At 48.7% G+C, this 27,101-nt stretch overlaps 1 protein-coding gene across 3 annotated transcripts in view; it reads right to left on the bottom strand.

Annotated features, from left to right (window-relative positions):
• Positions 1-27,101, bottom strand: part of si:ch1073-396h14.1 (disintegrin and metalloproteinase domain-containing protein 10) — a 660,397-nt gene that overhangs the window by 60,514 nt on the left and 572,782 nt on the right. For all 3 annotated transcript variants that reach the window (XM_067967993.1, XM_067967994.1, XM_067967995.1), the window contains 2 exons: positions 11,403-11,586; positions 8,196-8,295 (listed from right to left, as the gene is read on the bottom strand). In XM_067967993.1, coding sequence (XP_067824094.1) covers positions 8,196-8,295; positions 11,403-11,586 — 284 coding nt within the window. The remainder of the gene's footprint in view (positions 1-8,195; positions 8,296-11,402; positions 11,587-27,101) is intronic.

Raw genomic sequence — 27,101 nt, 5'->3', positions numbered from 1 at the left:
CTGTTAGAGTTCGGGTATCAGGTTCTGTTAGAGTTCGGGTAAGAGGGTCTGTTAGAGTTCGGGTATCAGGGTCTGTTAGAGTTCGGGTAAGAGGGTCTGTTAGAGTTCGGGGATCAGGGTCTGTTAGAGTTCGGGTATCAGGGTCTGTTAGAGTTCGGGTATCAGGGTCTGTTAGAGTTCGGGTATCAGGGTCTGTTAGAGTTCGGGTATCAGGGTCTGTTAGAGTTCGGGTATCAGGGTCTGTTAGAGTTCGGGTATCAGGGTCTGTTAGAGTTCGGGTATCAGGGTCTGTTAGAGTTCGGGTATCAGGGTCTGTTAGAGTTCGGGTATCAGGGTCTGTTAGAGTTCGGGTATCAGGGTCTGTTAGAGTTCGGGTATCAGGGTCTGTTAGAGTTCGCGTATCAGGGTCTGTTAGAGTTCGGGTATCAGGGTCTGTTAGAGTTCGGGTATCAGGGTCTGTTAGAGTTCGGGTATCAGGGTCTGTTAGAGTTCGGGTATCAGGGTCTGTTAGAGTTCGGGTATCAGGGTCTGTTAGAGTTCGGGTATCAGGGTCTGTTAGAGTTCGGCTAAGAGGGTCTGTTAGAGTTCGGGTATCAGAGTCTGTTAGAGTTCGGGTATCAGGGTCTGTTAGAGTTCGGGTATCAGGGTCTGTTAGAGTTCGGGTATCAGGGTCTGTTAGAGTTCGGGTATCAGGGTCTGTTAGAGTTCGGGTGTCAGGGTCTGTTAGAGTTCGGGTATCAGAGTCTGTTAGAGTTCGGGTTTCAGGGTCTGTTAGAGTTCGGGTATCAGGGTCTGTTAGAGTTCGGGTATCAGGGTCTGTTAGAGTTCGGGTATCAGGGTCTGTTAGAGTTCGGGTATCAGGGACTGTTAGAGTTCGGGTATCAGGGTCTGTTAGAGTTCGGGTATCAGGGTCTGTTAGAGTTCGGGTAGCAGGGTCTGTTAGAGTTCGGGTATCAGGGACTGTTAGAGTTCGGGTATCAGGGTCTGTTAGAGTTCGGGTATCAGGGTCTGTTAGAGTTCGGGTATCAGGGACTGTTAGAGTTCGGGTATCAGGGTCTGTTAGAGTTCGGGTATCAGGGACTGTTAGAGTTCGGGTATCAGGGTCTGTTAGAGTTCGGGTATCAGGGTCTGTTAGAGTTCGGGTGTCAGGGTCTGTTAGAGTTCGGGTATCAGGGTCTGTTAGAGTTCGGGTATCAGGGTCTGTTAGAGTTCGGGTATCAGGGTCTGTTAGAGTTCGGGTATCAGGGTCTGTTAGAGTTCGGGTATCAGGGTCTGTTAGAGTTCGGGTGTCAGGGTCTGTTAGAGTTCGGGTATCAGGGTCTGTTAGAGTTCGGGTGTCAGGGTCTGTTAGAGTTCGGGTGTCAGGGTCTGTTACAGTTCGGGTATCAGAGTCTGTTAGAGTTCGGGTATCAGGGTCTGTTAGAGTTCGTGTATCAGAGTCTGTTAGAGTTCGGTTATCAGGGTCTGTTAGAGTTCGGGTGTCAGGGTCTGTTAGAGTTCGGCTATCAGGGTCTGTTAGAGTTCGGGTGTCAGGGTCTGTTAGAGTTCGGCTATCAGGGTCTGTTAGAGTTCGGGTATCAGGGTCTGTTAGAGTTCGGGTATCAGGGTCTGTTAGAGTTCGGGTATCAGAGTCTGTTAGAGTTCGGGTATCAGGGTCTGTTAGAGTTCGGGTATCAGGGTCTGTTAGAGTTCGGGTATCAGGGTCTGTTAGAGTTCGGGTATCAGGGTCTGTTAGAGTTCGGGTATCAGGGTCTGTTAGAGTTCGGGTAAGAGGGTCTGTTAGAGTTCGGGTATCAGGGTCTGTTAGAGTTCGGGTATCAGGGTCTGTTAGAGTTCGGGTATCAGGGTCTGTTAGAGTTCGGGTAAGAGGGTCTGTTAGAGTTCGGGTATCAGGGTCTGTTAGAGTTCGGGTATCAGGGTCTGTTAGAGTTCGGGTAAGAGGGTCTGTTAGAGTTCGGGTATCAGGGTCTGTTAGAGTTCGGGTATCAGGGTCTGTTAGAGTTCGGGTGTCAGGGTCTGTTAGAGTTCGGGTGTCAGGGTCTGTTAGAGTTCGGGTATCAGGGTCTGTTAGAGTTCGGGTATCAGAGTCTGTTAGAGTTCGGGTATCAGGGTCTGTTAGAGTTCGGGTGTCAGGGTCTGTTAGAGTTCGGCTATCAGGGTCTGTTAGAGTTCGGCTATCAGGGTCTGTTAGAGTTCGGGTATCAGGGTCTGTTAGAGTTCGGGTATCAGAGTCTGTTAGAGTTCGGGTATCAGAGTCTGTTAGAGTTCGGGTATCAGAGTCTGTTAGAGTTCGGGTATCAGGGTCTGTTAGAGTTCGGGTATCAGGGTCATAAGAACATAAGAACATAAGAAATTGGAGCAGGAGTAGGCCAATCGGCCCCTCGAGCCTGCTCCGCCATTCAATAAGATCATGGCTGATCTGATCCCAACCACAAATCTAAAGAACACAAGAAGTCGGAGCAGGACCCGGCCACATAGCCCCTGGGCCCTCTCCGCCACCCACAGGGCATTGACCGATCCGAACTCAGCTTCATGTCCAATTTCCTGCCCGCTCCCCATAACCCCTAATTCCTTTTACTTCTAGGAAACTGTCTATTTCTGTTTTAAATTTATCTAATGATGTAGCTTCCACAGCTTCCTGGGGCAGCAAATTCCACAGACCTACCACCCTCTGAGTGAAGAAGTTTCTCCTCATCTCAGTTTTGAAAGAGCAGCCCCTTATTCTAAGATTATGCCCCCTAGTTCTAGTTTCACCCATCTTTGGGAACATCCTTACTGCATCCACCCGATCAAGACCCTTCACAATCTTATATGTTTCAATAAGATCGCCTCTCATTCTTCTGAACTCCAATGAGTAGAGTCCCAATCTACTCAACCTCTCCTCATATGTCCGCCCCCTCATCCCCGGGATTAACCGAGTGAACCTTCTTTGTACTGCCTCGAGAGCAAGTATGTCTTTTCTTAAGTATGGAGACCAAAACTGTATGCAGTATTCCAGGTGCGGTCTCACCAATACCTTATATAACTGCAGCAATACCTCCTTGTTTTTATATTCTATCCCCCTAGCAATAAAAGCCAACATTCCGTTGGCTTTCTTGATCACCTGCTGCACCTGCATACCAACTTTTTGATTTTCTTGCACTAGGACCCCCAGATCCCTTTGTACTGCAGTACTTTCCAGTCTCTCGCCATTAAGAAAATAACTTGCTCTCTGATTTTTCCTGCCAAAGTGCATAACCTCACATTTTCCAATATTATATTGCATCTGCCAAATCTCCGCCCACTCACCCAGCCTGTCTATATCCCCTTGCAGGTTTTTTATGTCCTCCTCACTCTCTACTTTCCCTCCCATCTTTGTATCATCTGCAAATTTTGATATGTTGCACTCGGTCCCCTCATCCAAATCGTTAATATAGATTGTAAAGAGTTGGGGACCCAGCACCGACCCCTGTGGAACACCACTGGCTACTGGTTAGAGTTCGGGAATCAGGGTCTGTTAGAGTTCGGGTATCAGGGTCTGTTAGAGTTCGGGTATCAGGGTCTGTTAGAGTTCGGGTATCAGGGTCTGTTAGAGTTCGGGTGTCAGGGTCTGTTAGAGTTCGGGTATCAGGGTCTGTTAGAGTTCGGGTGTCAGGGTCTGTTAGAGTTCGGGTATCAGGGTCTGTTAGAGTTCGGGTATCAGGGTCTGTTAGAGTTCGGGTATCAGGGTCTGTTAGAGTTCGGGTATCAGGGTCTGTTAGAGTTCGGGTATCAGGGTCTGTTAGAGTTCGGGTATCAGGGTCTGTTAGAGTTCGGGTATCAGGGTCTGTTAGAGTTCGGGTATCAGGGTCTGTTAGAGTTCGGGTGTCAGGGTCTGTTAGAGTTCGGGTATCAGGGTCTGTTAGAGTTCGGGTATCAGGGTCTGTTAGAGTTCGGGTATCAGGGTCTGTTAGAGTTCGGGTAAGAGGGTCTGTTAGAGTTCGGGTATCAGGGTCTGTTAGAGTTCGGGTATCAGGGTCTGTTAGAGTTCGGGTAAGAGGGTCTGTTAGAGTTCGCGTATCAGGGTCTGTTAGAGTTCGGGTATCAGGGTCTGTTAGAGTTCGGGTATCAGGGTCTGTTAGAGTTCGGGTAAGAGGGTCTGTTAGAGTTCGGGTATCAGGGTCTGTTAGAGTTCGGGTATCAGGGTCTGTTAGAGTTCGCGTATCAGGGTCTGTTAGAGTTCGGGTATCAGGGTCTGTTAGAGTTCGCGTATCAGGGTCTGTTAGAGTTCGGGTATCAGGGTCTGTTAGAGTTCGGGTGTCAGGGTCTGCTCTGTCAGGTGGAGAGACCGGACTATTCGCCCTTGTAAGCCGAGTTGTGGGAATCATTAGGGCTACAAGTTGCATTTGCCGTCAGATTGCAACCTCAAGTTTGCACCAACCAAAGTCAGTTCCTGATGAATCATTTCCACATTCAAGGAATCTCATGGTTTTCCCAGTGTCACTGTTACTCGGAATATGTGACAAAATGGGCAAATAGTTTCTGATTTCTAATTGTTTGTGCGGTGTATTTCTGTAGTACGTGTGACTGAATACTGGAAAGTCCCCACTGCAGCCAAGTGCCTTTCCAGCACTGCTTGTGGGGCAGGAGGAGCAAGAATGCTCCCCCCAGCCCCCCAAGCAAACCTGTAAACTACCCCATGATCAGACCCTCCCCACGATCAGACCCCCTTGATTGGCTGACACCTCCCATCACGATCAGCTGACCCCCCAATGTCCGTCACCCAATATCCCCCCCGATATCCGACCCCCCCGATATTCCCCCCATGATAGCCCCCCCCGATATCCCCCCCACCTGATAGTCCCCCCCGATAGTCACCCCCACGATATCCTCCCCCCCCCCGATAGTCCCCCCCACCCCGATAGTCCCCCCCCCCGATAGACCCCCCCCGATATCCGACCCCCGATGTCCGACTCCCCAATATCCAATTCACCTCCCTCCCTCTCTCCCTCCGCTCCCCGTCTGCCGACCCACCTGACAGACAGTCAGCCTCTCATTCTGGCTGCAGCGGGAAACTGATTCAAAATATTTAAATCAGGTCTTGTCGTATTACCAGGTTTCCTGGTCGCTGAACCTCCCCCTCGGTTTCCCCTCCTCCCCGTAAATATCGGGGCCTTCGTGTCACCCCCCTTATAAAAATCTTGACTGAACCTAAAGAGTGGGGTGGGGGAGAGAAGCCCAGAGGCCGAACCTGGTTATATTTAAGGCCTGATTTTAACTTGGGGCTGGAATCAGGCGGGATGAGGCTGAGGCAGGCAGCAAACCCCCACTGAGCTCGTTAAGGCGAAGCCCAGGAGGTGTTAACTCTCGGGCCTTGTCCGCATGCCCGAGCCCAGCGGGAAGCATCAGCTGGTCAGTGGGTGAGGACGGAATGGCGGTGGGGCGAGGGGCAATGTTGCCTGAAGGAACGGGCCCCGGCAGTCAGGTAAGTGGGGGCAATGGGGTTTGGGCATCGACCTCAAGGAAAGTAAAATAAGGTTATAAAAGAGTCCGCTGCCCAGGCTCCTCCTGGTTAACCTGGCGTGAAAACCACAACAGCCTCTCCCATTGGTTAAAATAGCACTCGGCCCAATCTTCATATTTAAAGGACCCACTGGAAATCCCTCCCACCTGCTCAGGACAGCAGGACATCTCCTGGGCAATTTTAACTCCCCCCGGGCCCAGTTTCCGCCAGGCGGCAGGGTTAAAATCGCCCCTTTAGACTTTCACCATTTTCAGAGTCTGATGTGCACTGACCATCACTAGTGTTATCCTTACAATTCCTCTTCACCTGAACACTCTGTCCACACAGCAACAGGCAATGGGAGGGACCACTGATCTGAGCCTGGTAAAAGATCTCATTAATCGACTCCACGGCACGGTTACTGGAACTCCAGCCTCAGTCAGAGCTTTCTCACAACCTTCCCTAGCTTCAGGAAGTCGGACCTGGGATGTCCCAGACGGTATCTAAAGCACGGAGACTGGCTCCAGATCTGTAGAGAGGTGTTTGTGTCTGGTCTGAATAAATGCACTGAGTGTGTGAGGGGCCATAGTGACATTGGAATTGGGCGATTAAAGCAGGCTTATGTTTGGAAAGACAGGGAATAGTTTGTCAAACACTTCGCACCCACTTTAAGCTAACGACAAGATCAGAGTCACTTCCAGAAACCCAGCTGCTATGAGATGTCACTTTATATCTTTAATTAAAATCCAAAACAGCATTTCTCAGTTCACAAATTAATGTTCACAGATAACATGAACAAATCTGGGCACCCACCCCTCCCGATCTCTCCCCTCCCCCATCCCTTCCCCTCCCGATCTCTCCCCTCCCCCATCCCTTCCCCTCCCGATCTCTCCCCTCCCCCATCCCTTCCCCTCCCGATCTCTCCCCTCCCCCATCCCTTCCCCTCCCGATCTCTCCCCTCCCCCATCCCTTCCCCTCCCGATCTCTCCCCTCCCGATCTCTCCCCTCCCCCATCCCTTCCCCTCCCGATCTCTCCCCTCCCGATCTCTCCCCTCCCCCATCCCTTCCCCTCCCGATCTCTCCCCTCCCGATCTCTCCCCTCCCCCATCCCTTCCCCTCCCGATCTCTCCCCTCCCGATCTCTCCCCTCCCCCATCCCTTCCCCTCCCGATCTCTCCCCTCCCGATCTCTCCCCTCCCCCATCCCTTCCCCTCCCGATCTCTCACCTCCCCCATCGCTACCCTTCCCCACTTCACTACCCCTCCCCCATCCATTCCCCTACCCCTCTTTTCCCCTCCCCATCTCTCCCCTCCCCATCTACCCCCTCCCGATCTCTCCCCCCCATCCATTCCCCCCTCAATTCCCCTCCCCATTTCTCACCTCGCCCCATCGCTACCCCGCCCCATCCATTCCCCTCCATCCTATCCCTTCCTCTCCCCCATTTCTTTCCCTCCCCATTTCGTCCCCTCTCCCAACTCTTCCCTTCCCCATCCCTCCACCTCCTCATCCCTTCCCCTTCTCTTCACCTCCCCATCTCTTCCTCTCCCCATCTCTTCCTCTCCCCATCTCTTCCCCTCTCCCCATCTCTTCCCCTCTCCCCATCTATTCCTCTATCCATCCCTTCCTCTATCCCCATCTCTTCTCCTCCCTCATCTCTTCCCCTCCCCCATCTCTCCCCCAACCCATCTCTTCCCCTCTCCAATCTCTCCCCCTTCCCCAATCTCTCTCCCTCTCCATTTTTTCTCCTCCCCATCCCTTCCCCTCCCCCATTTCTTTCCCTCCCCATCTCGTCCCCTCTCCCAACTCTTCCCTTCCCCATCCCTCCACCTCTTCATCCCTTCCCCTTCTCTTCCACTCCCTCATCTCTTCCCTCCCCATTTCACCCCTCCTCCATCTCTCCCCCCACCCATCTCTTCCCCTCTCCAATCTCTCCCCCTTCCCCAATCTCTCTCCCTCTCCATTTTTCCCCTCCCCTATCCCTTCCCCTCCCCATCACTTCCCTTCCCAAATCTCCTCCCCTCTCCATCTCTTCCCCTTCCTCACCTCTCCCCCTCCCCTTATCTCCCCGTCCCCATCTTTCCCCCTCCCCATCTGTTCCCCTCCCTGGTCTCTCCCACTCCCCATCCCTTCCCCTCTTCCACCTCCCCCCATCTCTCCCCCTCTTGTTCCCATCTCTCCCCTCCCCCATCTCCCCCTCGTGTTCCCATCTCTCCCCCTCCCTGTCACTCACCCTATTGCTCCGATCTCTCCCCCTCCTACTGTCTCTCCTCCTCTTGCTCCGATCTCTCCCCTCCCCATCTCTCCCCCTCTAGTTCCCATTTTTCCCCTCTCCCCTCTTTCTCCCTCCCCGCCTCCCCCTGTAATTCCCATTTCTCCCCCTCCTACCGTCTCTCCTCCTCTTGCTCTGATCTCTCCACCTCCCCATCTCTCCCCCTCTTGCACCGATCTCTCCCCCTCCCCGTTTCTCCCCCTCTTGTTCCCATCTCTCCCTCTCCCCCATCTCTCCCTCTCCCAGTCTCTCCCCCTGTAGTTCCCATCTCTCCTCCTCCCCCATCTCTCCCCCTCCCCATCTTTCCTCCTCTTGTTTCCATCTCTCCCTCTCCCCCGTCTCCCCCTCCCCATCTCTCCCCCTCCCCCATCTCTCCCCCTCCCCCATCTCTCCCCCTCCCCCATCTCTCCCCCTCCCCCATCTCTCCCCCTCCCCCATCTCTCCCCCTCCCCCATCTCTCCCCTACCTGGTGTCTGGCAGCAGAGGTGACATTCCTCCTCGATGGACTGACTGACACAGCTGCACTGCTCCAGGCCGTGTTGTGCACACAGCGACTCCGAACATTGCTGGAGAAACACAGATAAGGAGTCTGAAGGATGCTCGATCCAGTTCACCTTGCATTGCTAAGTATTGCAGACCAGGGATTTGAGACTTGAACCATTAGAAACCATCACATCTATCATCAAATTTCCTGCGTTCCCTCAATCTTCTTTATCCCCCCAATGATGCCAAAGGCACTTGGTTCAACTCCAGTGTTTTTGTCAATGACAGGTTGATCTCAATAGTAAAGGCACAAAAAGCCCATACCTCACATACAGCACATAATTCCAGTTATCCTTGGGTATAACTGTTTCTACTGATCTCCTATCTTACTCCTAAATTCCTCTGTTTTAACTCAGCTTCCCTTGTATTTTCCACCCAGCATTTGCCTGAATCTATTTTGTCGATTCCCCCATGGAGATGAGTGGGGAGGGGGAAATGGTTTTTCCTGCTACGAGTACCCATGGAAATTGGCATTTAAAAGTGGCCGAGAACCAAGCAATAAAGCACTAGTTGCACCAGCTGGCAGCTTTATATTGTCCGCCCTGTGAAGAAACAATTTATAAGCAGTGACGGTTCATATATGTCCAACTCTTGGGCGTATATTGGCCGTTCCTTCCTCGTCTCTGGGTCAAAATCCTGGAACTCTCTACCTAACATCACTGTGGGAGAACCTTCACCACATGGACTGCAGCGGTTCAAGAAGGCGGCTCACCACCACCTTCTCAAGGGCAATTAGGGATGGGCAATAAATGCCGGCCTTGCCAGTGACGCCCACATCCCATGAATGAAATAAAAGTCGATTGGTGTTATTTTTTGTTGGGTACAGTAAATTCTCCACTGGGGCTGTCTGTCCTGTCCTGAACTGAAGTTCCTGTATCTCAGGGAGCAGTAACTATGGTGGTCACCTTTCCAGTTGCAGTATACGCCGTCCTGCAGGACAGAGGGGACAGCAGGAGAGAAGGATTTATTGAAGACTCATGTCAGCCCACATCGAATACCCAAGGGGCCTTATATACAAGCCACGAAGCAGTGACCTGTCACCAATGGAGGAGCAGTGCGTGGGTGGGGCTGCCCAGGAGCTGAGGGACCCATGTCACTCCCTGAATGACTGATCAAAGGGGATAGTATCCAATCGTCAACGCCCTTCCCGAGGCAGTCACGGGAGTTACATCACTTGCTTTCCATGGCCCTGGTAGTGTTCAGGCTCCACAAAGGAACAGCACATGAGGGAGTCACTATTTACCCACAAAGCCATGTGCCAGTGTGGCATCTTTGCACAGACCAGCACTTCATTCACCAAAGGCTGCCAGACTTCTGCCAACCTGCATGGTTCATGGGTTCACTCAGTTTCAGGGAATGACTGGTTTGTATGTTCACTTCCCTGTGGGAGCCACCCATATTTCGCACATCCTGGACCAGTCTCCTGCCTCTCCCAAGAGACTGAGTGGCCATTGGTTGGATGCTGTCTGGGCAATGGGGGTTATGGTGCCCGGCTGCACCATGACAATATGGCACAAGCTCAATAGATCAGCTTGTCTTTACCTGTCTGTCATTTTCACACAGTGGTAATACAACATTATTGGCTTAATGATTGGCTGTTGGGAAATATGAGTGAGACATGCAAACATGGCTCATGACAGCTCTGGAATACCTGTTCATCATAGGTGAGGTGTGGTACGATAAGGACCGTGCCCACGATAAGGACCGTACCCACGATATGTACCCACGATAAGGACCGTACCCACGATAAGGACCGTACCCACGATATGTACCCACGATAAGGACCGTACCCACGATATGTACCCACGATAAGGACCGTACCCACGATATGTACCCACGATAAGGACCGTACCCACGATAAGGACCGTACCCACGATATGTACCCACGATAAGGACCGTACCCACGATAAGGACCGTACCCACGATATGTGCCCATGATAAGGACCGTACCCATGATAAGGACCGTGCCCACAATACATGCCCATGATAAGGACCGTACCCACGATATGTGCCCACGATAAGGACCGTACCCACGATAAGGACCGTGCCCACAATACGTACCCACGATAAGGACCATACCCACGATAAGGACTGTGCCCACGATAAGGACTGTACCCATGATACGTGCCCACGATAAGGACCGTACCCACGAAAGGGACCGTACCCACGATAAGGATTGTACCCTTGCCAGGCCTTTGATATCACGTGCCTGGACCACTCTAGCAGCCCGACAGTGATGGTCTGCTACATGGGGCCATTGCTCGAGGCATCGAGGAGTAGAATCAGAAGCCCATTGATACCTTGTCCCCCTGGGCTGTGGGTCTGGGACAGGTTTTCTCTCCGCTCACCCGAAATCTTAGCAGGAACTCATTAACATGAGCATTGTGCCGCTCTGCTTATCGTGTCTGTTGTCATTCCAAAGGCAGACTGATGAATAAAGTCAACTTTTCATCAACAGTGTAGACGTTAGGAAGCATCTTCAACATTGAGAGAGAGAAGGGAAAAAAGGAGATGGAGGCGGAGAGACTGGAGAATCTGGGGATTGTTCTCCTTAGAGCAGAAACGGTCAAGGAGAGATTTGATAGAGGTGTTCAAAAATTTTGGAGTGGTTTTGATAGAGTAGATAGGGAGAAGGTATTTCCACTGGCAGAAGGGTCAGTGACCAGAAGACACAGATTTAGAGAATTGGCAAAGGAGCCAAAGGAGATGAGGAGAATTTTTTTTTACGCAGCGAGTTGTTATGATCTGGAATGCACTGCCTGAAAGGGCGGTGGAAGCAGATTCAATAACTTTCAAAAGGGAATTGGATAAATGCTTGAAAAGGAAACATTTGCAGGGCTATGGGGAAAGAGAAGGGGAGTGAGACTGGATAGCTCTTTCAAAATGCCGGCACAGGCACAATGGGCCAAATGGCCTCCTTGTTTGCTGTAAGACACTAGAATTCTATAACAGTGGGTAGGTAAACATCAGAGGAAATCTTCCCTCCACTTTACTGATCTTCTATTGTGTGTGTGCAGACTGAATGAAGAACAAATGGGAGTTGTTGGTGAGACTGACCCAGAGCCCTTGCTGTGCAATAGACATCTCCAGTGAGAAAGGACTGAGAGTGAATCGAGATGTTATGACTTACCCCATCCAAACACAGGCGCATTCCATGGTTACAGAGGGTGTAGTTTGCTTTGGGAGGAGGGTCGGGGCAGGTAGTGGCCATTCCGTCACAATGGCTCTCAAAGGCACACTCTGCCTCTTTTCTGCACTGTTGATGGGAAGGTCCTGGCACACACTGGGGGCCACAGCAGGGTCCCTGAGTCGGACTAGGGAATAAAACACAAAACAACACACAATTTCGCAGGATTGCACCCGGGATTCCCAGTCCATGGAGGTGTCTGAACATCATACACAATAATCAACACACTACAACTATTCACCGTTCTGATTAGTGAAATCTTTAGGCTTCTATTTTGAGTGTCAGCCATGACTCAGTGGGTCGCTCTCTTACCTCTGAGGTCAGAAGGTCGTGGGTTCAAGTCCCACTCCAGAGATTTAGGCTGACATTTCAGCGCAGTAGTGTGGGAGTGCTGCACTGTCAGAGGTGTAATCTTTTGGATGAGACGTTAAACCAAGGCCCCGTCTGCCTTCTCAGCTGGATGTAAAAGGTCCCATGACATTATTTGAAAAAGAGCAGGGAAATTTTCTCTGGTGTCCTGGCCAATATATTTATCCCTCAACCAACATCCCTAAAACAGATTACCTGGTCATTATCACATTGCTGTTTCTGGGATCTTGCTGTGCACAAATTGGCTGCTGTGTTTCCTAGATTACATCTGTGACTATACTTCAAAAAGTATTTTATTGGCTGTAAAACGCTTTGAGGCATCCTGAGGTCATGAAAGGCGCCATAGAAATGCAATTTCTTTCTTTTGACACACTGGCAGCCTCCATTCATTGCCCGATGGTGATAACCTTTCTCTTCCACATCCCTTTCCTTGGCCTTCCTGTGCCTCACACCTTCCCTGGGTGAGAGGGCAGGCGAGTGATATCACCCACAATGCCATTCAGAAATCATTCAGCAGGTGGTCCATTGGGAATGGCTCTTCTCTGGAATTTTCCTCTCTTCCTCTGAGGAAGCATCAATCTTCCAGTCAGGATCTCCCTGCAATGGCACAGCAGAGAGTGGGAATTCCATGCCTGGATGAACAGGGCCTTCCTAATCCCAACACGTTCAGTGACTTCTTTTCTACCCTGTGGGGTTTCTTTATTTTCATGTAAATATGTGCACAGCCCCTCCGGCACACTCCTATTGTAACTCCGGTAGGCCGGTGCCCGGACACACTGAGTCCTGACCTTCCCCGGGACTTTCCTGTGGCCTTGTTTGGGCAGTGGAACCTCCATCCCCCCTAAGCAGGTCCACGGGCACGGTGGGGACACGGCTGAAGGTGGGGGTTCCCTACGCTGGGAGTTCCCGTGTCCTCGGCCTCGCGGGGACCCAGCCTATACGGCAAGTGAGAAACAGTGCCCTGGTTTTGTGAAGGGCGGAGGTAGGCCTCACCTGGGATGGGTGTCCAGGCCAGGACTCCTGAAGATTGCTAGTGAGATCTTTTTCCGATAATTTAACCCCCCTCCCCCACTCTTTACAAAGGCAGCTGCTGAGGCCACTGTACCAAGTTTTCCAGGAAATGCCCTCTCCCTCGAACGAGCAAGTTTGGCCGGACTTCCCAGCCTGTGGGCCACAGTCTGAGATTGTACCCCAAGTGGCATTTGTGCTTGTTGGTCCTATGCAAATTAGGTGCCCTCCCCTTGACCCCCCCCCCCCAAAGCGGGGTCCGGTTGCACCAATGATAAGGAAGTGGACATATATGGTGACAACAATACCGGTATCCTTTCCAAAGACAGCTAATATTTTCAGTTCATACTTGTCATCTCCTGTGGCATTGCTCATGTCGGGGGAGGGGAGATTTTGACCTTTGGTCATCAAAGACAGCCCTGTCATTTTGGGTCTTCGGCCCCATTTAAATTCACCAGAGAAGCTGCAGATTGAAGCCTGAAAGTCGGGGAGGGGAGTGCAATGGGGAGGGTTGGGGGGGTCACGGTTAAGGAGGGTGTGGTCCAAGGGCAGCTATGGCCCAGATTATTTTCATGAGCTCTAGAGGTTCACTCCTGCTCCTCCAGGGCCCACAAAAATAATTTGATGCTTACCACTACGTCCTAGGACCCCGATTTCCATATTAAAAGGGGCCTATTGCCTGAATCAGGCGGGCACTTTGGACGCCTGGAGGTAGGCCCCTTTCAAAATGGCGTCGGCCGCATTGCTGGTGTTAACGGGACGTTGGGGCTACAGACCCCGCCCTGAGACCGTTACCGTCCCATTAACGCCAGGCAAGGGGAGTGAGAATCGACCCGCGGAGTCAAGATTAATGGCAGTCTTCAGGTGAGGTGGGGTTGGAGAACGGGTGATGATTGGACCAGGCTGTGCAGACATCCCCATTTTAAAGTCATTCAGACCTTAGTTTTATATTTTCCGACATTACAACAGTGACTACACTGATTGGCTGAGAAGCATCTGGGAGGGCCTGAGGTAGTGAAAGGCGCTCTATAAATCAAGCCCTTCTTTATCTCAAGTGATGCACGTGACCCTTTCCTTCAGAGAGGAACATGCTCCACCATTGCCAGGACATGTAGGACCTCCTGCTCGCTACAAGGACACCATCACAGAGATCGCAGGCTGGGAGGCCACACAAGGACTGGGAAATACTGAGGTTTGTGGAGACATCTCTCCTGGTTCCTACACTGATAATGGTGATTGGAGTCATGGTTTCCACTGCCATCACATTCAAAGCAGTGTTTCTACAACACCATGATACACAACTTGTACTGTCTTGTAGAAGAACACCCACACATTTGTTCTACGCTATCTTTTCTTTTTTTACAACAGGACAAGAGTAAGGAAGTCTTACTACAATTGTACAGGGCTTTGGTGAGACCTCACCTGGAGTACTGTGTACAGTTTTGGTCTCCTTATCTATGGAAGGATATACTTGCCTTAGAGGGGATTGATTCCTGGGATGAGAGGGTTCTCCTATGAGGAGAGATTGAGTAGAATGGGCCTATACTCTGGAGTTTAGAAGAATGAGAGGTGATCTCATTGAAACATATAAGATTATGAGGGGCTTGACAGGGTAGATGCTGAGAGATTGTTTCCCCTTGCTGGAGAGTCTAGAACTAGGGGGCATAATTGCAGGCTATGGGGTCGGCCATTCAAGACTGAGATGAGGAGGAATTTCTTCACTCAGAGGGTTGTGAATCTTTGGAATTCTCTACCCCAGAGGGCTGTGGATGCTCAGTCGTTGAATATATTCAAGCTGAGATAGATAGATTTTTGGATTTTAGGGGAATCAAGTGATATGGGGATCGGCGGGAAAGTGGAGTTGAGGTCGAAGATCAGCCATGATCTGATTGAATGGCGGAGCAGGCTCGAGGGGCCGTATGGCCCATTCCTGCTTCTATTTCTTATGTTCTTATGTCTTACCACGAGCCTAGAAAGAAGAAACTGGTACCATGGGACTATCAGGCACAACTCAGCCCCGTGGGTTGCCTATACTGCCTGAGGCAGATGCCAGCCCAGATACGCACACTGTGGAGTGATCAGTGATCTCGAGGAGGGTACAAAGGGCGAGTCACTGATCATAGGTGAGGAAGGAGCAGTAGTGGTGGGTGAAGGAAGGTTGGCTGCTGCTGTGTGGAGGTTTAACACGGCCGTGGGTCAGAGAGTCATTACATGATCCCAAGCTCATGGGGGTCAGGGATGAAGCAGGGTATCCCGGACGTGAACCAGTCACCAACTTGTGCAAAAGATGGTGCAATTTGGCTTGAATAAAGTGGCACATTCTAGGATCCATTTGGGCAGTGTCATAAACCAAGAGCTGGCCGTTCTGCCGATTGCCATTAAAAGCAGCACACACTGTGGCAAGGAACAACAAATAGACACTCTGCCAGTCCATACCAGCTCGGACTGCAGAGAGACCATCAGGGCAGTCCAAACACTGCCAACAGTTCCAGGAAGCTACGGGTCATATTGCTGCCTCACAAGCGGGCATCACTGAATGTTCTTCTTTGAAGGGGTGAGGTCCATATTTCATGCAAGTAATCAACAGGTCCTGGGAGCCAACCTTGCAATCTGTTGCTAACGCCAACAGGTGGCAAGCCCTCAGTTACATCAAGATGTGCATGCTGGGCATTCTTAGGCAGTACGGGCATTAACTTGCATAACATTTTGCTGGTGGTCTCATAACATTTCAGTGTTGAGGGAGCAGTAACCTTTCCCATTCGAAGTGTCAAAGCAGGTACGGCAAACGCGGAGACCATTCAGCCCATCATGCCTGTGCCGGCTCTTTGAAAGAGCTCTCCAATTAGTCCCACTCCCCTGCTCTTCCCCCGTAGCTCTGTAATTATTTTCCCTTCGTGTATTTATCTAATTCACTTTTGAAAGTTATTATTGAATCTGCTTCCACCGCCCTTTCAGGCAGTGAATTCCAGATCATAACAACTCATTGCATAAAAAAATGTTTCCTCATGTCACCTCTGGTTCTTTTGCCGATCGCCTTAAATTCTGTGTCCTCTGGTTACCGACCCTTCTGCCACTGGAAACAGTTTCTCCTTATTTACTCTCTCAAAACCCTTCATGATTTTGAACACCTCGATCAAATCTCCCCTTAACCTTCTCTGTTCTAAGGAGAACAACCCCAGCTTCTCCAGTCTCTCCACATAACTGAAGTCCCTCATCCCTGGAACCATTCTAGTAAATCTCCTCTGCACCCTCTCGAAGGCCTTCACATCCTTCCTGAAGTGTGGTGCCCAGAATTGGACACAATCCTCCAGCTGAGGCCTAACCAGTGTTTTAGAAAGGTTTAGCATAACTTCCTTGCTTTTGTACTCTATTAATAAAGCCCAGGATCCCATTTGCTTTTTTACAGCCTTCCCAACTTGTCCTGCCACCTTCAAAGATTTGTGTACGTACACCCCCAGGTCTCTCAGTTCCTGCACCCCCTTTAAAATTGTACCATCTAGTTTATATTGCCTCTCCTCATTCTTCCTACCAAAATATATCACTTCACACTTCTCTGCGTTAAATTTCATCGGCCATGTGTCTGCCCATTTCACCAGTCTGTCTATGCCTGTTACTATCTTCCACATTGTTTACTACATTTCTGAGTTTTGTTTCATCTGCAAACTTTGAAATTATACCCTCTATACCCAAGTCCAGGTCATGAATATATATCAAAAAGAGCAGTGGTCCTAATACAGACCCCTGGGGAACACCACTGTATACTTCCCTCCAGTCTGAAAAACAACCGTTCACCACTACTCTCTGCTTTCTGTCCCTTAGTCAATTTTGTATCCACACTGCCACTGTCCCTTTAATCCCATGGACTTTAATTTTGATAACAAGGATATTGTGTGGTACTTCATCAAATGCCTTTTGAAAGTCCACATACACAACATCAACCGCACTACCCTCATCAACCCTCTCCGTTACTTCATCAAAGAACTCAATCAAGTTAGTCAAACAAAATCTTCCTTTAACAAATCCGTGCTGACTTTCATTTATTATCTCCTTATATTAAGGAGGATTGGAAGATTGTGGCCAGAGCCTCCACAATTTCCACCCTTACTTCCCTCAATAACCCAGGATGCATCCCATCTGGACCGGGTGACTTCTCTACTTTGAGTACTGCCAATCTTTTAAGTACCTCCTCTTTATCTATTTTTATCCTATCCTATATCGCTACTAGCTCCTCCTTTACTGCTACAATGGCACCATAGTCTAGTGAAGACCAATGTGAAGTATTCATTCAGTACCTCAACCATGTTCTCAGCCTCCACAAGAAGATCTCCTTTTTTGTCCCGAATCATCCCCACCCTTCCTTTGACTACCCTTTTACTATTTATATGTTTTATGTTAGCTGCTAATCTATTCTCATACTCCCTCTTTGCCCCTCTTATTCCCTTTTTTAGATCTCTTCTTCTGTACTTTCTGTATTCAGCCTGGTTCTCTACTGCATTATGAACCTTACATTTGTCATAAGCCTCCTTTTTCTGTTTCATTTTAATCTCTGTATCTTTAGTCATCCAGGGAGCTCTAGCTTTGGATGGCCTTCCTTTCCCCCTCGGGGAATGTGTCTACTCTGTACCTGAACCATCTCCTCCTTGAAGGCCTCCATTGTTCAATTGCTGTTTTGCCTACCAATTTTTGATTCCACTCCACCAGGGCAAGATCCCTTTTTAACTCACTGAAATTAGCCCTGAAAGTGGTAGACAAGTGGTGATGTGGGTGCCATTGACGGCGCCTTGTACACAGGGAATGCTACACCACTGGTACAATTGGGTCCAGCTTTCCAGCTGGTGCTGCATGCCCAGGTGTGGCAGGAGAGGGCATCTGTAATCTTGAGGAGGCAGCTTTGAGCAGCATACTGGCTAATCTGGGGATGTCTCCTGTCGGTACCTGGTGGTTTAGGAGCTGAGTGTAGTGGCCACTTTCTTTTTGACTGAGAGTGTTGTTTGGATGTTGGTGGTGATTCCGATAGCAGGAGCTGACACGGGTCTCAGATTACATTCCCGCCCAGCTGCAGCCTGTCGACACACCGTTCCTCACTCTGGTTCAGGTAGGGAAGGTGCCAGCATTGGATAGCACCAAGTCTGCCTTCTACGGCCTCAACCCTCCCACGCTGTGGACTCCTCCTGCTGCTCTTCCTCTTCCTCTGAACTACAGACCATTGATGGACTTTATCCAACACCCATGCTGCTAAGTTCACTGAAAGACTTCAATCTCTTGCTCAAAGGAACATAGGCCATTCAGCCCCTCGAGCCTGTTCCGCTATTCAATTAGATCATGTACCTCAAGTCCATGTACCCGCCTTTGCTCCATATCCCTTGAAAATCTGACCTAACAAAAATCTACCAATCTCAGTCTTGAAAATTGCAATTGACCCCCAGCATCCACAGCCTTTCGGAAGAGAGAATTTCAGAATTCCACGACCTTTTGTGTGAAGAATTGCTGTCTCATTTTGCTCATAACCGACCTGGCTCTAATTTTAAGAATGTGCCCCTTTGTTCTGGACTCCCCCAACAGAGGAAATAGTTTCTCTGTATTTACCTTATCAAATCCTTTCAAACACGTAAATTAGATCACCCCTCAACCTACTAAACTCACGGGAAAACAAGCCAAGTTTCTGCAACTTTTCTTCATACCTTAAGTCTTTAAACCCCTGTATCAGTCTGAAGACTCTGTGCTGCATCCCCTCCAAGGCTTCCTGAGGCGCGGTGCCTAAAACTGAACGCAGTATTCCAGATGGGGTCTGACCAAGGCTCTGTGCAACTGAAGCTTCCTCACTTTTATATTGAGATAAAGGCCAACATTCCATTAGCTTTTTTGATTACTTTTTGTACCTGTGCACTACATAGAATTACAAAACATAGAATTTACAGCACAGAAACAGGCCATTCGACCCAACAGGTCTATGCCGGTGTTTATGCTCCATACAAGCCTCTACCCACCCTTCTTCATCTCACCCTATCAGCATATCCTTCTATTCCTTTCTCCCTCGTTTCCCATTAAACGCATCTATGTTAGTCGCCTCAACTACTCCGCATTCCACATTCCAACCAATCTCTGAGTGAAGAAGTTTCTCCTGAATTCCTTATTGGATTTATTAGTCACTATTTTATATTTATGGTGTCTAGTTTTGGTCTCCCCCACAAGTGAAGACATCTTCTCTACATTTACCCTATCAAACCCCTTCATCATTTTCAAGACCTCTATCAGGTAACACCTCAACCTTCTCTTTTCTAGAGAAAAGAGCCCCAGCCTATTCAGTCTTTCCTGATAAGTATAACCCTTGTGTTCTGGTATCATCCTTGTAAACCTTTTTTGCATCTTCTCCAGTGCCTTTATATCCTTTTTTTCAATATAGGAAGATAGGATCAGGAGTAGGCCATTTAGCCCTTCGAACCTGTTCCACCATTCAGTGAGATCATGGCTGATCTGTGACCTAACTCCATATACCCACCTTAACCCCATATCCCTTAATACTTTTGGTTAACAAAAATCTATCAATCTCAGATTTAAAATTAACAATTGAGCTAGCATCAACTGTCATTTGCGGAAAAGAGTTCCAAACTTCTACCACTCCTTGCGTGTCGAAGTGTTTCCTAACTTCACTCCGGAAAGTCCTGACTCTAATTTCTAGGCCATGTCCCCTAGTCCTAGACTCCCCAACCAGCGGAAATAGTTTCTATCTAGCCTATCAGTTCCCCTTAATATCTTGAAAACTTCGATCAAATCACCCCTTTAATCTTCTAAATTCCAGGGAATACAACCCTAGTTTGTGTAATCTCTCCTCGTAATTTAACCCTTGGAGTCCAGGTATCATTCTAGTAAATCTACGCTGCACTCCCTCCAAGGCCAATATGTCCTTCCTAAAGTGCGGTGCCTAGAACCGAACACAGTACCCCAGGTGTGGTCTAACCAGGGCTTTGTATAGCTGTAGCATAACTTCTACCCCCTTGTATTCTAGTCCTCCAGATATAAAGGCCAGCATTCCATTCGCCTTTTTGATTATATTCTGTACCTGTCCTTGATATTTTAATGATCTATGTACATGAACCCCTAAGTCTCTTTGAATCTCCACTGTTTCAAGCTTGTCACCATTTAGAAAGTACTCTGGTCTATCCTTTTTAGGTCCAAAGTGGATGACCTCACACTTGCCTAAATTGAAATCCATTTGCCACAGTTTTGGCCATTCACTAATCTATTAATATCTCTCTGTAATTTTATGCTTCCATCTACACTGTTTACAATGCTGCCTATCTTTGTGTCATCGGCAAACTTGGATATGTGGCTCTCTATCCCGTCATCTAAGTCGTTAATAAATACAGTGAATAGTTGAGGCCCCAACACAGATCCCTGTGGGACACCACTAGTCACATCCTGCCAATTTGAGTACCTGCTCATTATCCCTACTCTCTGTCTCCTGCCGCTCAGCCAATTTCCTAACCAGGTCAATGAGATTCAACTTTAGGTAACAGTCTGTTAGGTAACAGAGTGGCAGAGCTATAGTGATAGGGGACTCAATTGTAAGGGGAATAGACAGGCGTTTCTGCGGCCGCAACCGAGACTCCAGGATGGTGTGTTGCCTCCCTGGTGCAAGGATCAAGGATGTCTCGGAGCGGCTACAGAACATTTTGGAGGGGGAGGGCGAACAGCCAGCTGTCGTGGTGCACATAGGCACCAACGATATAGGTAAAAAAGGGGATGAGGTCCTAAAAGCAGAATATAGGGAGTTAGGAGGTAAATTAAAAAATAGGACCTCAAAGGTAGTAATCTCAGGATTGCTGCCAGTGCCACGTGCTAGTCAGAGTAGAAATAGGAGGATATTTCAAATGAATACGTGGCTAGAGGAATGGTGCAAGGGGGAGGGATTCAAATTCCTGGGACACTGGAAAAGGTTCTGGGGGAGGTGGGACCAGTACAAACCGGACGGTCTGCACCTGGGCAGGGCCGGGACCGCTGTCCTAGGAGGAGTGTTTGCTAGTGCTGTTGGGGAGGGTTTAAACTAAAGTGGCAGGGGGTTGGGAACCTGAGCAGGGAGAGAGAGGAAAGCGTAACAGGAAGGGACAGAAGGTATGGAGTAATAGGTAAAGTGTTAAAAAAGGAAAAAGCAGGAACTAAGCGTCACAAAACAGATTTGAAAGTTCTTTATCTGAATGCACGTAGCATTCGTAATAAAATGGACGAGTTAACGGCACAAATAACTACGTATGGGTATGATCTTGTGGCCATTACAGAAACATGGCTGCAGGGTGACAACGACTGGGAATTAAATATGCCAGGGTATTTAACAATCAGGAAGGACAGGCAGGAAGGAAGGGGAGGTGGGGTGGCTATGTTAATAAAGGAAGGAATCACTGTAATACAGAGAAATGATATTGGGACAAAGCATCAAGATAATGAAACAGTTTGGGTGGAGATAAGGAATAATAAGGGAAAAAAAACATTAGTGGGCGTAGTATATAGGCCTCCTAATAGTTGCAACTCTGCTGGAAGAAGTATTAATCAGGAGATAGTCGGGGCATGTAATAAGGGAACAGCCATAATTATGGGGGATTTTAATTATCATATTAACTGGACAAATCAAATTGGGCAGAGCAGCCTTGAGGACGAGTTCATTGAGTGCATCAGGGATGGATTTCTTGAGCAGTATGTAACTGATCCTACAAGGGGGCAGGCAACCTTGGACCTGGTCCTGTGTAATGAGTCAGGATTAATTAATAATGTCCTAGTTAAGGATCCCCTTGGAACGAGCGACCACAACATGGTTGAATTCCATATCCAATTAGAGGGTGAGAAGGTTGATTCTCAAACAAGCGTACTGAGCTTGAATAAAGGAGACTATGATGGTATGAGAGCGGAATTGATTAAAGTGGACTGGGAAAATAGATTAAAGGGTAAGACGGTACATGAGCAGTGGTGTTCATTTAGGGAGTTATTTTACAACTTTCAAAATAAATATATTCCACTGAGGAAAAAAGGGTGTAAAAGAAATGACAGCCACCCGTGGCTAAGTAAAGAAATCAAGGATAGTATCCGACTAAAAACAAGGACATATAAGGTAGCCAAACTTAGTGGGAGGATAGAAGATTGGGAATTCTTCAAAAGACAGCAAAAAGTAACTAAAGGATTGATTAAGAAAGGGAAGTTAGATTATGAAAAGAAATTAGCAAAAAATATAAAAACAGATAGCAAGAGTTTCTATAGTTATATAAAAAGAAAAAGGGTGGCTAAGGCAAACATAGGTCCCTTAGAGGATGAGACCGGGAAATTAATGGTGGGAAACATGGAGATGGCAAAAATGCTGAACAAATATTTTGTTTCAGTCTTTACAGTAGAGGACACTAAGAATATTCCAACACTGGACAAACAGGGGACTCTCGGGGGGGAGGAGCTAAATACGATTAAAATCACTCAAGAGATGGTACTCAGTAAAATAATGGGACTCAAGGCGGATAAATCCCCTGGACCTGATGGCTTCCATCCTAGGGTCTTGAGGGAAGTGGCAGTAGGGATTGTGGATGCTTTGGTGATAGTTTTCCAAAATTCCCTGGACTCAGGAGAGGTCCCGGCAGATTGGAAAACTGCTAATGTAACACCGTTATTTAAAAAGGGTAGTAGGCAGAAGGCTGGAAATTATAGGCCAGTTAGCTTAACATCTGTGGTGGGTAAAATTTTGGAGTCTATTATTAAGGAGACAGTAACGGAACATTTAGATAAGCATAATTTAATAGGACAAAGTCAGCATGGCTTTATGAAGGGGAAGTCATGTCTGACAAATTTGCTTGAGTTCTTCGAGGATATAACGTATAGGGTGGATAAAGGGGAACCAGTGGACGTAGTGTATTTAGACTTCCAGAAGGCATTCGACAAGGTGCCACATAAAAGATTATTACTTAAGATAAAAAATCACGGGATTGGGGGTAATATTCTGGCATGGGTGGAGGATTGGTTATCAAACAGGAAGCAGAGAGTTGGGATAAATGGTTCATTTTCGGACTGGCAACCAGTAACCAGTGGTGTTCCACAGGGGTCGGTGCTGGGTCCCCAACTCTTTACAATCTATATTAACGATTTGGAGGAGGGGACCGAGTGCAACATATCAAAATTTGCAGATGATACAAAGATGGGAGGGAAAGTAGAGAGTGAGGAGGACATAAAAAACCTGCAAGGGGATATAGACAGGCTGGGTGAGTGGGCGGAGATTTGGCAGATGCAATATAATATTGGAAAATGTGAGGTTATGCACTTTGGCAGGAAAAATCAGAGAGCAAGTTATTTTCTTAATGGCGAGAGACTGGAAAGTACTGCAGTACAAAGGGATCTGGGGGTCCTAGTGCAAGAAAATCAAAAAGTTGGTATGCAGGTGCAGCAGGTGATCAAGAAAGCCAACGGAATGTTGGCTTTTATTGCTAGGGGGATAGAATATAAAAACAAGGAGGTATTGCTGCAGTTATATAAGGTATTGGTGAGACCGCACCTGGAATACTGCATACAGTTTTGGTCTCCATACTTAAGAAAAGACATACTTGCTCTCGAGGCAGTACAAAGAAGGTTCACTCGGTTAATCCCGGGGATGAGGGGGCGGACATATGAGGAGAGGTTGAGTAGATTGGGACTCTACTCATTGGAGTTCAGAAGAATGAGAGGCGATCTTATTGAAACATATAAGATTGTGAAGGGTCTTGATCGGGTGGATGCAGTAAGGATGTTCCCAAAGATGGGTGAAACTAGAACTAGGGGGCATAATCTTAGAATAAGGGGCTGCTCTTTCAAAACTGAGATGAGGAGAAACTTCTTCACTCAGAGGGTGGTAGGTCTGTGGAATTTGCTGCCCCAGGAAGCTGTGGAAGCTACATCATTAGATAAATTTAAAACAGAAATAGACAGTTTCCTAGAAGTAAAGGGAATTAGGGATTATGGGGAGCGGGCAGGAAATTGGACATGAAGCTGAGTTCGGATCGGTCAATGCCCTGTGGGTGGCGGAGAGGGCCCAGGGGCTATGTGGCCGGGTCCTGCTCCGACTTCTTGTGTTCTTTAGATTTGTGGTTGGGATCAGATCAGCCATGATCTTATTGAATGGCGGAGCAGGCTCGAGGGGCCGATTGGCCTACTCCTGCTCCAATTTCTTATGTTCTTATGTTCTTATGAGAGACTTTGTCGAATGCCTTTTGGAAATCCATGTAAACAACATCCATTGACATTCCCCTGTCCACTACTTTAGTCACCTCTTCAAAAATTCAATCAGGTTCGTCAGGCATGACCTAGCCTTTACAAATCCATGCTGGCTCTCTCTGATCAGCGGAAAATTTTCAAGGTGTTCAGTCATTCTATCCTTAATTATAGACTAGTAATTTCCCAACAACGGATCTTAACTGGTCTATAATTCCCTGGTTTCCCTCGCTCACCTTTCTTAAATAGCGGAGTGACATGTGCAATATTCCAATCTAAAGGAATGGTTCCTGAATCGAGAGAACTTTGGAAGATTATAGTTAGGGCTTCTGCAATGTTCTCACCACCTTCCTTTAAAACCCTGGGATGGAAACCATCTGGTCCTGGGGATTTGTCACTCTCTAGTGCCATTATTTTCTTCATCGCTGTTAATTTGCTTACATTAATTATGGTGAGTCCCCGTCCCTGATTCAAAATTAGTTTCCTTGGGGTGTCCGGCATGCTATCCTCTTCCTCTACTGTATATATTGACGCAAAATAATTATTTAACATGTCCACCATTTCCTTATTTTCATTTACAATATCACCATTATCAGTTTTTAAGGGGCCCACATTGCTCTTGACCATCCATCCTCTTTTACCGAATATAATTGTAAACATTTTTTGTGTTGATTTTGATATTCCTTGCAAGTTTCTTTTCATATTCCCTTTTTGTAGCTCTTACTATCTGTTTTGTCACCCTTTGCTGTTCTTTGTATCTCTCCCAGTCGCCAGAATCTGTGTTATTTTTGTACGCTTTTTCTTTTAGTTTTATGTTATCCCTTCCCTCTTTGTCGTCCATGGCTTTTTTTTGGCAAGTGGAGCTCTTGCTCCTTCGGGGTTTAAACTGGTTCTGTATCACGTTAAATTCTTTTTTGAACACCTCCCACTGACCTTCTGTTACTTTACTCATTAACAGATTTGCCCAGTTTATTGCGGACAGTCTCTGTCTCATCCCGTTGAAGTCAGCCTTACCTAAATTTCGAATCTTAGTAGTTGATACGGGTTTCTCTGTTTCAAACACAATGTTGAACTCGATCATATTATGATCGCCAATAGATAAATGTTCACGCACCATTAGGCTGTTAACTAAATCTGGCTCATTACTCATTAAATCTAATACGGCCTGCCCCCTTGTTGGTTCTAGGACATATTGTTGCAGAAAGCTGTCCTGAACACACTCAAGAAATTTGCTACCTTTCTGACATGAGCTCGTCTGCTTATCCCAATCTATATGAAAGTTAAAATCCCCCATTAAAACCACTCTGCCTTTTCTACGTGCTTGTCTAATCTCTGCATTTATACATTCTGCCACTTCACAGCTGCGACCAGGGGGCCGACACACATTTCCCACCATAGCCTTAAATCCTTTTCTATTTCTTAATTTTACCCATAATGTCTCCACTGCCTGCTTACCTCTCGTTATATCCTCTCTTATCATTGAAGTAATTTCATTCTTAATCCTAAGGCTACTCCTCCCCCTCTACCAGTGTCCCTATCCTTCCTATAACCCTTATAACCTGATATATTCAGTTCCCAGTCCTACGGAGACCAGAACTGTGCACAGTACTCCAAGTCTGGTCTAACTTGTGTGGGAGTGAGGGAGCACAGAGTAGCAGCTATCGATGGAGTCTGGATTTCGATAGAGTCTATAATTGGGAATTTGGTGAGTGAGGGGATTTTTAAGGGTTGATCTTTATCTAAAATTTGACTAAGTTTGGCATCAAGCATTTAACTTAAATTTTATCTTAACTTGCAGTTTTCAGTTCGTGGTAAACAAGCAGCCTGAAGTGACAGTTGGTCACCTAGTTAATTAGGTGACTGGTTAGAACTGGTAATGAACTGGTAACCTACTGTCAGCTGGGGCTGACTCAGGTGATTGGCATTCTAGCTCGCATAAATTCAGAAGGGTTTCACTAACGCACGGAGTACGGAGAAGCAGCGATCGACCGAGTCTGGTTTCAACAGAGTCTATAATTGGGAATTTGGTGAGTGAGGGGATTCAGTGCAGTAAGGGGTGAGGGGCATTAAATTGGACAGCAAAGCAGAGCGTCCCGAGGGGGGGGAGGGGCGGACCGAGAGGGGGGAGGGGCGGACCGAGGGGGGGAGAGGGGCGGACCGAGAGGGGGGGAGGGGCGGACCGAGGGGGGGAGAGGGGCGGACCGAGGGGGGGGAGGGGCGGACCGAGAGGGGGGAGGGGCGGACCGAGAGGGGGGAGAGGGGCGGACCGAGAGGGGGGGAGGGGCGGACCGAGGGGGGGGAGGGGCGGACCGAGAGAGGGGGAGAGGGGCGGACCGAGGGGGGGGAGGGGCGGACCGGGGGGGGGAGGGGCGGACCGAGGGGGGGGAGGGGCGGACCGAGGGGGGGGAGGGGCGGACCGAGAGAGGGGGAGAGGGGCGGACCGAGAGAGGGGGAGAGGGGCGGACCGGGGGGGGGAGGGGCGGACCGAGGGGGGGGAGGGGCGGACCGAGGGGGGGGGAGGGGCGGACCGAGGGGGGGAGAGGGGCGGACCGAGAGGGGGGAGGGGCGGACCGAGGGGGGGAGAGGGGCGGACCGAGAGGGGGAGAGGGGCGGACCGAGAGGGGGGGAGGGGCGGACCGAGGGGGGGGAGGGGCGGACCGAGAGGGGGGGAGGGGCGGACCGAGAGGGGGGGAGGGGCGGACCGAGAGGGGGGGAGGGGCGGACCGAGAGGGGGGGAGGGGCGGACCGAGGGGGGGTCAAAACAACAAAACAAAACTGCAGTGTGACGTCACGGGTAAGGCAGGTCGGTGGTTGGTGCTGAGAATCTCTTCTGTTTCCTTCTATCTCAGGACCGTGGGCTCAGTAACTTACAGCGTAAAACTACATTTAAAAAAACTAAACTTTATTTCTTTACAGCAAGTAGTGTTTTTTCGTGAATCGAGGTCCCTGGTGTAATTAACATTCTCTAAATTAAGAGTAATTTAAAGGAGTAAACTCCTTAAAGGGAGTAACTAACGAGCTTAATCTAAGGCAAGTCATGGCAGTAGAGCTCGC

This window comes from Heptranchias perlo, chromosome 29 (genome assembly GCF_035084215.1).
Source record: "Heptranchias perlo isolate sHepPer1 chromosome 29, sHepPer1.hap1, whole genome shotgun sequence".
Taxonomy (NCBI): Eukaryota; Metazoa; Chordata; class Chondrichthyes; order Hexanchiformes; family Hexanchidae; genus Heptranchias; species Heptranchias perlo.
The sequence above is the reverse complement of the archived record's forward strand: the minus strand, read 5'-3'. Positions and strand labels throughout refer to the sequence as shown.